This window comes from Ranitomeya imitator, chromosome 4 (genome assembly GCF_032444005.1).
Source record: "Ranitomeya imitator isolate aRanImi1 chromosome 4, aRanImi1.pri, whole genome shotgun sequence".
Lineage (NCBI taxonomy): Eukaryota > Metazoa > Chordata > Amphibia > Anura > Dendrobatidae > Ranitomeya > Ranitomeya imitator.
The window spans coordinates 427530566-427543280 of NC_091285.1; the positions used below are offsets into that span (position 1 = coordinate 427530566).

General features: G+C 43.8%; 1 protein-coding gene across 2 annotated transcripts in view; it reads left to right on the plus strand.

Moving 5' to 3' along the window:
- The window catches only part of LOC138676323 (TRPM8 channel-associated factor homolog), a 151252-nt gene that overhangs the window by 77409 nt on the left and 61128 nt on the right, over window positions 1–12715 (plus strand). For both annotated transcript variants that reach the window (XM_069765509.1, XM_069765510.1), the window contains exon 6: window positions 1474–1713. In XM_069765509.1, the coding sequence (XP_069621610.1) occupies window positions 1474–1713 (240 nt within the window). The remainder of the gene's footprint in view (window positions 1–1473; window positions 1714–12715) is intronic.

Below are 12715 nucleotides of genomic sequence, written 5' to 3' on the forward strand. Positions count from 1 at the left end.
GAGTCCAAATTTGAGATCTTTGGCTCCAACCACCGTGTCTTTGTGCGACGCAGAATAGGTGAATGGATGGACTCTACATGCCTAGTTCCCACCGTGAAGCACGGAGGAGGAGGTGTGATGGTGTGGGGGTGCTTTGCTGGTGATACTGTTGGGGATTTATTCAAAATTGAAGGCATACTGAACCAGCATGGCTACCACAGAATCTTGCAGCGGCATGCTATTCCATCCGGTTTGCGTTTAGTTGGACCATCATTTATTTTTCAACAGGACAATGACCCCAAACACACCTCCAGGCTGTGTAAGGGCTATTTGACCAAGAAGGAGAGTGATGGGGTGCTACACCAGATGACCTGACCTCCACAGTCACCAGACCTGAACCCAATCGAGATGGTTTGGGGTGAAGGCAAAAGGGCCAACTAGTGCTAAGCATCTCTGGGAGCTCCTTCTAGATTGTTGGAAGACCATTTCCGGTGACTACCTCTTGAAGCTCAAGATCAAGAGAAGGCCAAGAGTGTGCAAAGCAGTCATCAAAGCAAAAGGTGGCTACTTTGAAGAACCTATAATATAATACATATTTTCAGTTGTTTCACACTTTTTTGTTAAGTATATAATTGCACATGGGCTAATTAATTGTTTTGATGCCTTCAGTGTGAATTTACAATTTTCATAGTCATGAAAATACAGAAAAATCTTTAAATGAGGTGTGTCCAAACTTTTGCTCTGTACTGTATGAATATATACAGGATATGATATGAAGATAGATTTTTATATGTCCCTCATTAATAATGTTAGTAGTGTGTGTGCAAAGTTTGGGAGCTGTAGGGATTAAATTACAGGATTAATTCATGGAAAAAACTGGCGTGGGCTCCCACGTAATTTTCTCCGCCAGAGAGGGAAAGCCAGTGACTGAGGGCAGATATTAAAAGCCTAGAGAGGGACCATGGTTATTGCCCCCCCTGGCTAAACACATCTGCCCCCGGCCACCCCAGAAAAGGCACTGAGCCTCTCTCTTCCCACTGCCCTGTGGCATTGGCATATGGGGTAATATCCATTATTAATCCAATAGTATGAAAGGGTTAATAATACACACACACATTAAGAATAAAGTATTTTTTTGAAAGAATCAAAAACACAGGCTTTAACATCTTTATTGCACGCTCAATCCAAGCGAAGCCCTCGTTCTTCTGTTAAAAAAAAATCAATATCAGATTGGTGTGGCCTGAGACACGGTACCCCCAATGATCAGCAGTTAGCAGCATTGGATGAACACAAACACTATACAATGCAAGGACAGCATGGGCTATTCCTGCTTCATACACTGTTAACACCTAGCCGCCACCAAAGCTGAAAACAATTGATCAGTGGGGGTGCCAGATATCAGACACCCACCAATGTGATGTTGATGAGTTAAGAGGACAAGAGCTTTAACTATTAATTTTAGACCAATAATCTATAGTATTGTGTTTCCCCCAGGCCAGACTGAAGTTTCATCCTGGTTGGAGGCAATTCGTACATCCAAAATCCCTTGGGCTGAGCTGATAACAGAAAATATAATTTTGACTGTTCCTTCTGATTCAATCCGATCATTACAAGATCCAGATGTTTTGTTATCTCAGTGGGACACCATAATGTGTGCAATAGCCGAACTGGCAGTAATTCCAAAGAAATTTATGCGTCCTGAAAGATTTGTTGCAGATGTGCAAATCTCAACAGGTAAGAGACAGAGCCAATGCCATTGAGTAAACATAAAATCTGCTAATACAAGATATGTTTAGTAAGGCTTCAGTAAGTGCAAAGCATGCTTACCATAGACTAAGGGCAATCTGGGCTACCATCCAGCGCACAAGGTTCCAGGGTGCCCATCGCCAGACTACCCACATCATATGGCAATGGCGGCCCACATATCTCGGCAGGGAGCATTCTTGGCGCTGCGTTGTCGATGATACAGAATTGCAGCGTAGCTCCAGTTTAGCTCCCTTCTCTTGTGCTGTGAAGTGCCAGCGTGATGACATCATCAGCTGGCGCTGACGTGATGACGTTATCGCGTGTACGCGCTGGCCAGTAGAAGTGGAGCCTCAGGGACCTAACAGAGAGCCAGGGGAACGGGAGTTAGGTGAATATATCTGTACGTGTTGTTTTTTTATTAATTTGTATGGCATATGAGCACTCCTACTATATATAGATTGCTTTGTGCAGGCTCATACTGTATATAGGAATCTATATGGGGTGTATACCATATATAGGAGGCTTTATAGGGGCTTATACTCTATATAGGAGGTTATTTGCAGACTCAGTGTATAAAGAAGGCTATGTGGGAGTGCAAGCTGCATATAGAAGGCTATGTGGGGGCGCAAACTGTATATAGGAGGCCATGTGCTAGCTCATGCAGTATATAGGAGGCTATGTGGGGGCTCACACTGTATATAGGGGACTATGTGAGGGCTCATACCGTATATAGGAGGCTATTTGCAGCCTCATACTGCATATAGTGGGCTATGTGGGGGTTCATACAGTATCTAAGGGGCTCTGTGGAGGCTCCTATTGTATGTAGGGGGCTATATGGGGGCATATTGCTTGGGCCTGTGAGCTGTTCTGTTATCCTCATTGCAATATGACTTATGGTCTCTTTTTCTTGTCCTGACTGAAGCAATTCCCTGAAAATCCTGAATGACCAAAAGAGGATGAAAATGCATTGGAAGAAAATGCCATTAAGCTAGGTAGACGAGTGTACAGGCCATATAGGGTATATATATATATATATATATATATATATATATATATATCTAATATATATATATCTAATATATAAAGCTGAATGTGTGTATGTGTGTATGTATGTATATATGTATGTATGTGTGTATGTCCGGGATTGGCATCTGCACCGTCGCAGCTACAGCCACAAAATTTTGCACACTCACGCGTCTGGACCCCGAGAGCGTCATAGGCTATGTTGTGAGGCGAAATTTTAACCCCGCGCGTTCCAATTCCCCAAACAATTTTGCCCCATCTACATAATGGGGAAAAAGTGAAAGGAAAAGTGTTGGAGGCGTCGCAGCTACAGCCACAAAATTTTGCACAGTCACACGTCTGGACCCCGAGAGCGTCATAGGCTATGTTGTGAGGCAAAATTTTATCCCCGCGCGTTCCAATTCCCCAAACAATTTTGCCCCATCTACATAATGGGGAAAAAGTGAAAGGAAAAGTGTTGGAGGCGTCGCAGCTACAGCCACAAAATTTTGCACAGTCACACGTCTGGACCCTGAGAGCGTCATAGGCTATGTTGTGAGGTGAAATTTTAACCCCGCGCTTTCCAATTCACCAAACAATTTTGCCCCTATCTACATAATGGGGAAAAAGTGAAAGGAAAAGTGTTGGAGGCAAATTGACAGATGCCAGATGTGAACAAGGGGGACTTAAAGAGTGAGAGCGATGGCACCAAAAAGTATATACCGTACAGATGCTAAGGTGGGGCCCCGACATGGGATACTCACCACACACGGGGTTATGAACACACACACAAAAGGCGCCACAAACTACCACGTGCTTGAACACATATACCACCCTCAGCACATATATCACCACACATACACCAATCTCGCCACATAAAAGTGGAAACACAAAAGTCGCCGCTCAAAACTTGCCACATGCAAAACTAGGCTCACGCAAAACTCGCCACACGTGCAAAACTCACCTCATGGAAAACTCGCCACACGCAAAACTTGCACACGCAGAAAAATTGCTGCATGCACAAAAGTTGCAACACATGCAGAAGTTGCCTCACTCAAAACTTGCACATACTCAAAACGCACCACACATAAAACTCGCCACACGCAAAACTCGCCATGCGCAAAACTTGCTGCACACAACTTGCTACACTAACCTGTCACATTCAACTCGACACAGAAAAAGTTGATACACGCATGTCGCCACACAAAACTCATCTCACAAAAGTCGCTACATGCATGTCACCACATGCAACTCAACACACACAACTTGACACATGAAACTCGCCCTAAAACACACACAAGTCTGGTATTATCCTTCAAAAATAAAAATCTGATTAATAAGCAGACAAACTACAAGAGCAACAAATGTACCATATAGGAAATACGGCAGCTGTCAGTCACATGACATGTCTATTATGTATATGTGTGCGCTAATATATACTGCCAGGGGGGAGGGCTTCCTGTTGGCTGGGGATTTATCAGGCTGACAATTTAGTACTATATACAGGAGAGATGACACACATGTATATACTATATACAGGAGGAGATGACACACAGGTATATACTATATACAGGAGGAGATGACACACAGGTATATACTATATACAGGCGCAGATGACACACAGGTATATACTATATACAGGAGCAGATGACACACAGGTATATACTATATACAGGAGGAGATGACACACAGGTATATACTATATACAGGCGCAGATGACACACAGGTATATACTATATACAGGAAGAGATGACACACAGGTATATACTATATACAGGAGGAGATGACACACAGGTATATACTATATACAGGAGGAGATGACACAGGTATATACTATATACAGGGGAGATGACACACAGGTATATACTATATACAGGAGATCACATCCTGGAATATACTATATACAGGAGGAGATGACACACAGGTATATACTATATACAGGTGCAGATGACATAAAGGTATATACTATATACTGGAGGAGATGACACAGGTATATACTTTATACAGGAGCAGATGATACACAGGTATATACTATATACAGGAAGAGATGGCTTACAGGTACATACTATATACAGGAGATGACACACGTATATACTATATACAGGAGGAGGTGACATACAGGTATATAGTATATACAGAAGAGATGACATACAGGTATATAATATATACAAGAGGAGATGACACATGGGTATATACAATATACAGGAGGAGATGACATACAGCAGGTATATACTATTTACAGGGGAGATGGCATACAGGTATATACTATATACAAGAGAAGACATACAGGTGTATACTATATGTAAGGGAGATAACAAACATGTATATACTGAGGTGAAAATGAGGGGTGTGAGGTGAAAATGAAAAGGTGTGAGTGCAAAATGAGAGGAGTGAGGAAAAATAGTGGAGTGATCGGAAAATGACAGATGTGAGGTCGAAATGACAAGTGTTAGCAGGGAATGAGAGGAGTGAGGGGGAAAATAAGAGGAGTGAGGGGGAAAATGAGAGGTGTAAGGGAGAAAATAAGAGGTCTAAGGGAGAAAATGAGAGGCATGATGGGAAAATAAGAGACGTGAGGTGCTATAACTAACCAAAGATATTTACTATGCCCAGGCAACGCCGGGCTCTTCAGCTAGTATCTATATATATATATATATATATATATATATATATATATATATATATAATATACACGATAGTCCATGTCCATAGAAATGTGACTATGAGGTATATGGATGTTTTGTAGCTTGATTGCACTGCACTTGACTGGCCATTTATAATCTGAAGGGTTATTCTTTTTTTTTTATTCCATTAATTTTTTATAAAATTTTCAAAATTCAATACAATAAGCCACCTGGCAACATGGCTGGCAGAACCACATAACTAACAGAGGATATGTGTTCAATATATCAATAACACTGTGATCTCAGCTTTTCCATCAAGTAATCATGTATTGTATATTAACTTTTGAATATTAAGCAGTAAACATAATGTATTGGACAAGGAGGCAATATGAACTGTTACTCCATAATTACACCCAAACTCAACATGTGCATGGTCACATAGGAGATGGAGATTCCACCATTACTTTTCTAATTCTTGTCCTGTCTCAATGAAGTGAGGTGGACATGGGACTGTTTAACCAGGGATCCCATATGCGGGATATTCTAGTCTTAGCTGGTAAGGACTGAGCCAAATATAATTCATGTTGACAATTTACGTTAATTCTTTCAACAACTTAATAGTAGGTACATTCTGATCTTTCCAGTTAGCCGGGAGAGTTAATCTAGCCGCAATTAAAATGTGAGTTACCTTATCCATTCCAATGTGATGTACCATTAAGCTGGGGTCCAATAATATCTGCATCATGAGAACCTTTTTAATAAGATCGGTTACCCCCTCCCAAAATTTATCGACTATGGAACAAAACCACCACCTGAGGACTGTAACAACCCTGCCGGCATCACTGCATGGCCTCCCATTCCCCACCTGCCTTACACACCAACTTATCACTACTCCATGCCATGCTGTGAGTTATGTCAGTGTACACCTTCCTAAGGTGTCCCCAGCCAATTGTCAAGAGGCCTCAGGTACTTATGGCATTCCCACCCTTAGGGGAATGCCTGAGCAACTATTTCCCTCAGTCAATGTCTTGCTGCCGAGGCGCCAGGTCCTGTCTTGTTTTCACCTTCTCTGGGGGCTGCATTCCCAGACCTGTTACCTTGCGCTTTGTGTCCTAAGTTTCCGCCTCCCTGAGGGCTGCATACTCACGCCTGTGTTCTTGTCCAGGATCTCTTTCCATGTCCGTTCTTGTCTGTACTGTGTCCTATTCTTGTATCCTAGGTCCAGTCCCTGTACCTGATCTTGTCTGAACTCAGTCCTAACATATATCTGTTTGTTTCCTTGTCAGTGGCTTCCTTTCCCTGCTGTGTGTATCCTTGTGTCTTCTCTGTCTGCCCTGCTCTTGCTCTGTGGTTCCATTCTGCTCTGCTCTCGCTCTGCGGTTCTAACCTGCTCCACTCCTTGCAGTTTTACCTTGCTTCACTCCTTGTGGTTCTGCCCTGCACTGCTCCTTGTGGTTCTGCCGTGCACCGCTCCTTGTGGTTCTGCCCTGCACTGCTCCTTGCGGTTCTGCCCTGCACTGCTCCTTACGGTTCTGCCCTGGTCCGCTCCTTGCGGTTCTACCCTGCTCAGCTCCTTGCGGTTCTACCCTGCTCCGCTCCTTGCGGTTCTACCCTGCTCCGCTCCTTGCAGTTCTACCCTGCTCCGCTCCTTGCGGTTCTACCCTGCTCCGCTCCTTGCGGTTCTACCCTGCTCCGCTCCTTGCGGTTCTACCCTGCTCCGCTCCTTGCGGGTCTACCCTGCTCCGCTCCTTGCGGTTCTACCCTGCTCCGCTCCTTGCGGTTCTGCCCTGCACTGCTCTTTGCGGTTCTGCCCTGCACTGCTCCTTACGGTTCTGCCCTGGTCCGCTCCTTGCGGTTCTACCCTGCTCCGCTCCTTGCGGTTCTAACCTGCTCCGCTCCTTGCGGTTCTGCCCTGCACTGCTCCTTACGGTTCTGCCCTGGTCCGCTCCTTGCGGTTCTACCCTGCTCCGCTCCTTGCGGTTCTACCCTGCTCCGCTCCTTGCGGTTCTACCCTGCTCCGCTCCTTGCAGTTCTACCCTGCTTCGCTCCTTGCGGTTCTACCCTGCTCCGCTCCTTGCGGTTCTACCCTGCTCCGCTCCTTGCGGGTCTACCCTGCTACGCTCCTTGCGGTTCTACCCTGCTCCGCTCCTTGCGATTCTACCCTGCTCCGCTCCTTGCGGTTCTACCCTGCTCTGCTCCTTGTGGTTCTACTCTGCTCTGCTCCTTTAGGTTCTACCCTGCTCTGCTCTTGCAGTTCTACCCTGCTCCGCTCCCTGCGGTTCTACCCTGCTCCACTCCTTGTGGCTCTGCTCAGCTCTTGTTTCCCACCTCCTGGGTCTTTGTCCTTACAGTCTGAACAGGTTCTCATATGTCACTCATACCTGTACATCTTCCTGTCTTCCCTGAATCAGTCCCTGTTCCCCAGTCTGAACAGGTCCCTACCTGTTCCCATATTCCACTTGCACCTGTCCGTGTTCCTGTCCTTCCCGAATCAGTCTGTGTTCCTCTAGTGTGTACTGGTCTCTACCTGTTCCTTTATACCACTCACGACTGCCAGAGTCTCAGCCGTGCCCGCCTGCCAGTGTTCCGTCCCCCAGTGGGATCAGCAGCCACAGCCAGACTCCACCCTGGAGTGGTACCTGGCAGCTACCTTCCCCACAAGCCTGACCTCACCATCAGAGGTTCCAGTGAACACCAAGGAAGCTGCTTAGTCACGCCCCTTCCAGGGAAGTCTGGTTTGTGGCACATTGGGGCCACTCCCCCCACACTCGTGCCAACCAGTCAGGGCACGAGTGTTACAAGGACTGATTTGGAAGAAAATGACCTAGTTTCACTGGCCACTGATACCATCGTAGGTGTATCTTTTTCCAGTATTCAAGATGGTTTAAATATCAGGATACACGTTGACATTCTACCAAACACACCCTCGTCCGGATCCAGGGATATGCCTAATTCCAATTCCCAGTGCTTCATATCGGGTAGTTTATCAACTAAATCTATGTAATTCAGAGCTTTGTATAAAATTGAAACCCCTTTAGAATTAGATTCCGGTTGTAGAATATAACTATTAGCCCAGTGTTCTATGGGGAGAGTGATAAATACAGATTGTGGGGAGGTCTGGATGAAGTGTTGAAGTTGTAGGTATTGGTAAAAATAATCTTAAAACAAAAATCAAAACAAATATAGAAAAATACCAAGGCCGAGAAAGGCAATAGCCCTGCTCCCTGAGTAAATGCATATATGCAGCAAGATATGACAGATAGTGTACTACTCCCAAACTACATCAATACCAGAGAACAAGAAGGGGAGGCACTTACGCGAAACGCGCGTCAAGGGGTCGCAGCAGGAGGACCTTACTTATACTGACTATTATGGGTGAGTTATAGCCTTCCATGACATGTAGGGATAGTGGGGACTTGCCCTCTTTGGTAGCGTTCATAGGGATCTACAGTTAGGTCCATATATATTTGGACAGAGACAACATTTTTCTAATTTTGGTTATAGACATTACCACAATGAATTTTAAACAAAACAATTCAGATGCAGTTGAAGTTCAGACTTTCAGCTTTCATTAGAGGGTATCCACATTAAAATTGGATGAAGGGTTTAGGAGTTTCAGCTCCTTAACATGTGCCACCCTGTTTTTAAAGGGACGAAAAGTAATTGGACAGATTCAATAATTTTAAATAAAATGTTCATTTCTAGTACTTGGCTGAAAACCCTTTGTTGGCAATGACTGCCTGAAGTCTTGGACTCATGGACATCACCAGATGCTGTGTTTCCTCCTTTTTGGTGCTCTGCCAGGCCTTCACTGCGGTGGTTTTCAGTTACTGTTTGTTTGTGGGCCTTTCTGTCTGAAGTTTAGTCTTTAACAAGTGAAATGCATGCTCAATTGGGCTGAGATCAGGTGACTGACTTGGCCATTCAAGAATATTCCACTTCTTTGCTTTAATAAACACCTAGGTTGCTTTAGCTTTATGTTTTGGGTCATTGTCCATCTGTAGTATGAAACGACGACCAATCAGTTTAGCTGCATTTGGCTGGATCTGAGCACACAGTATGTCTCTGAATACCTCGTGGATGCTTTCCTGAAACGGAAAGTACTTGCAAGCAGCATAATACAAAGAATAGCTGGTTTACCCAGAATCCTTTGCAGTAGGTGGAGCTATGCAAATCATCTCTTTCCACCCCAGTCTAATCCACAGCGCTTGGAACCGCCAAGCGTGCAATGCTGCGGATTAGTTTCTAAATTTACACAGCCAACCAATTCCTACCTGTGGACACGTGTTTCGGGCTTTAGGCCCTCATCAGCACAGGGCTGGAATTGGTTGGCTGTATGGAGTGGGGCTCGGTGAGCAAGCGATACACACATGCTAGCCACCTTAGGGAGAGACCCAAGTTGGGCTAAATGTAGCGGGACGAAAGAGACCGAAAAGCCCTCTACTTAAAGGAAATACATAGTGGATGCTTTCCTGAAACGGAAAGTACTTGCAAGCAGCATAATACAAAGAATAGCTGGTTTACCCAGAATCCTTTGCAGTAGGCGGAGCTATGCAAATCATCTCTTTCCACCCCAGTCTAATCCACAGCGCTTGGAACCGCCAAGTAGAGGGCTTTTCGGTCTCTTTCGTCCCGCTACATTTAGCCCAACTTGGGTCTCTCCCTAAGGTGGCTAGCATGTGTGTATCTGAATACCTCAGAATTCATTAGGCTGCTTCTGTCCTGTGTCACATCATCAATAAACACTAGTGACCCAATGCCACTGGCAGCCATGCATGCCCAAGCCATCACACTGCCTCCGCCGTGTTTTACAGATGATGTGATATGCTTTGGATCATGAGCTGTACCACGCCTTCACCATACTTTTCTCTTTCCATCATTCTGGTAGAGGTTGATCTTGGTTTCATCTGTCCAAAGAATGTTCTTCCAGAACTGTGCTGGCTTTTTTAGATGTTTTTTAGCAAATTCCAGTCTAGCCTTTTTATTCTTGATGCTTATGAGTGGCTTGCACCGTGCAGTAAACCATCTGTATTTACTTTCATGCAGTCTTCTCTTTATGGTAGATTTGGATATTGATACGCCTACCTCCTGGAGAGGGTTGGTCACTTGGTTGGCTGTTGTGAAGGGGTTTCTCTTCACCATGGAGATTATTCTGCGATCATCCACCACTGTTGTCTTCCATGGGCGCCCAGGTCTTTTTGCATTGATGAGTTTACCAGTGCTTTCTTTCTTTCTCAGGATGTACCAAACTGTAGATTTTGCCACTCCTAATATTGTACCAATTTTTCGAATGGGTTTTTTCTGTTTTCGCAGCTTAGGGATGGCTTGTTTCACCTGCATGGAGTGCTCCTTTGACCGCATGTTTACTTCACAGCAAAACCTTCCAAATGCAAGCACCACACCTCAAATCAACTCCAGGCCTTTTATCTGCTAAATTGAGAATGACATAATGAAGGGATTGCCCACACCTGTCCATGAAATAGCCTTGGAGTCAATTGTCCAATTATTTTTGGTCCCTTTAAAAGCAGGGTGGCACATGTTAAGGAGCTGAAACTCCTAAACCCTTCATCCAATTTTAATGTGGATACCCTCAAATGAAAGCGAAAAGTCTGAACTTCAGCAGCATCCGAATTGTTTTGTTTAAAATTCATTGTGGTAATGTCTATAACCAAAATTAGAAAAATGTTGTCTCTGTCCAAATATATATGGACCTAACTGTATGCTTAGAACCAACACTCTCTACCTACTAGGATTTTACTACCCCCTTGTACCTTCTTTGATTAGGATTTGCTCTATTCACCCTTACTCATCTTATTTGTACTATTGGTCTTTATCTCCTGCTGTGCTAGCAGGTTCCTTGTACTTATCCTCTCCTTTTGTGTTTTGCCTTATGATTTGGTTGTTATTGTTTATAATTATATTTGTATCAATAAACTGGTTTTTATTCTTTCATTCTCTTGGTGTTCATTGTACTCCATGTTCTCTGGTATTGATGGATTGGTAAAAATAATGCAGAATCCCTTGAAATTTTGCTGTCAATCGATTGAAGGGGATGACTGAGAAATTATCCATTAAATCGCTCACATTTTTTACTCATGCCTCCACCCATTTTTGAAGATTAAGAAAGGGAATGTGAGATTCAAGGGCTCTTAGTGAGATATCCGTTATGGAAATTTTAATCAATTTTGGGGCCAGTGTTCTCCAATATTTTAAGGTAACCTCCATTGTTGGGAGGCACGGAGTATAGGAGCTTTGTTTAATTGTCTCAGTTTCCAATACCGATCTGGTTGAGCCTCCTTTAGCAAAAAAAGATTCTATTTGAAACCATTTCTTGCGGTTGTTGACTAGCCACCAACTCCGGATCCCCCCTAGAATGGCTGCTCTATAATATGCTAATATATTCGGAACTTCCATTCCCACTAAATTGTAAGGATAGTACATTGTTTTACTGGCCACTCTGGGTTTCGTATTAGCCCATATGAATTGGTTAGTCATCCTCTGAGGGGAAGATGTATATCTCGGGGGATCTTAATCGGGAGGCATCTAAAGCAATATAAATTTTTTGGAAGCAACATCATCTTAAAAGTATTCCGGCTATCCACGACACAGATACAATTTGAAGATTCTCTAGGTCCTTTTTTATGGACTTCAATAATTTAGGGATATTACTGTCAAGCAGACTTTTGGAGGGGGAGAGCATATTACCCAAGTATGGAATTCCATCTTCCACCTACTCGAAAGGGTATTGATACTTAGTAACATAGTAACATAGTAACATAGTTAGTAAGGCCGAAAAAAGACATTTGTCCATCCAGTTCAGCCTATATTCCATCATAATAAATACCCAGATCTACGTCCTTCTACAGAACCTAATAATTGTATGATACAATATTGTTCTGCTCCAGGAAGACATCCAGGCCTCTCTTGAACCCCTCGACTGAGTTCATACTTCAGGCGGTCTCTCACGTCGGGGAAAATAAAATAGGGAGAACCAAAGATTTATCAGCGTTAAGTTTGTAATAAGATACTTTGGCAAACTCCTCCAATGTGGATAGAATATTTTGAAAAGTTGTTTCTACATTTGTACATGATATCATAATATCATCTGCATATACAGTAGGTCAATTTTATGTTCCACCTACCCCACCTAAATACCCGAGATGACACAGGAAGTTCTAATCCTTTCAGCCAATGGCTCCATACACAGGGCAAAAATAATAGGGGAGAGAGGACACCCCAGACAGGTACCATTAGATATTTGAAATGGATCTGATAGGAACCCTAACACTCTTGTATTGGGGTTAGAGTACATGGCTACCACATCAAAAAAGATGGGACCTGTGAGTCCAAATTTAGTACACTTC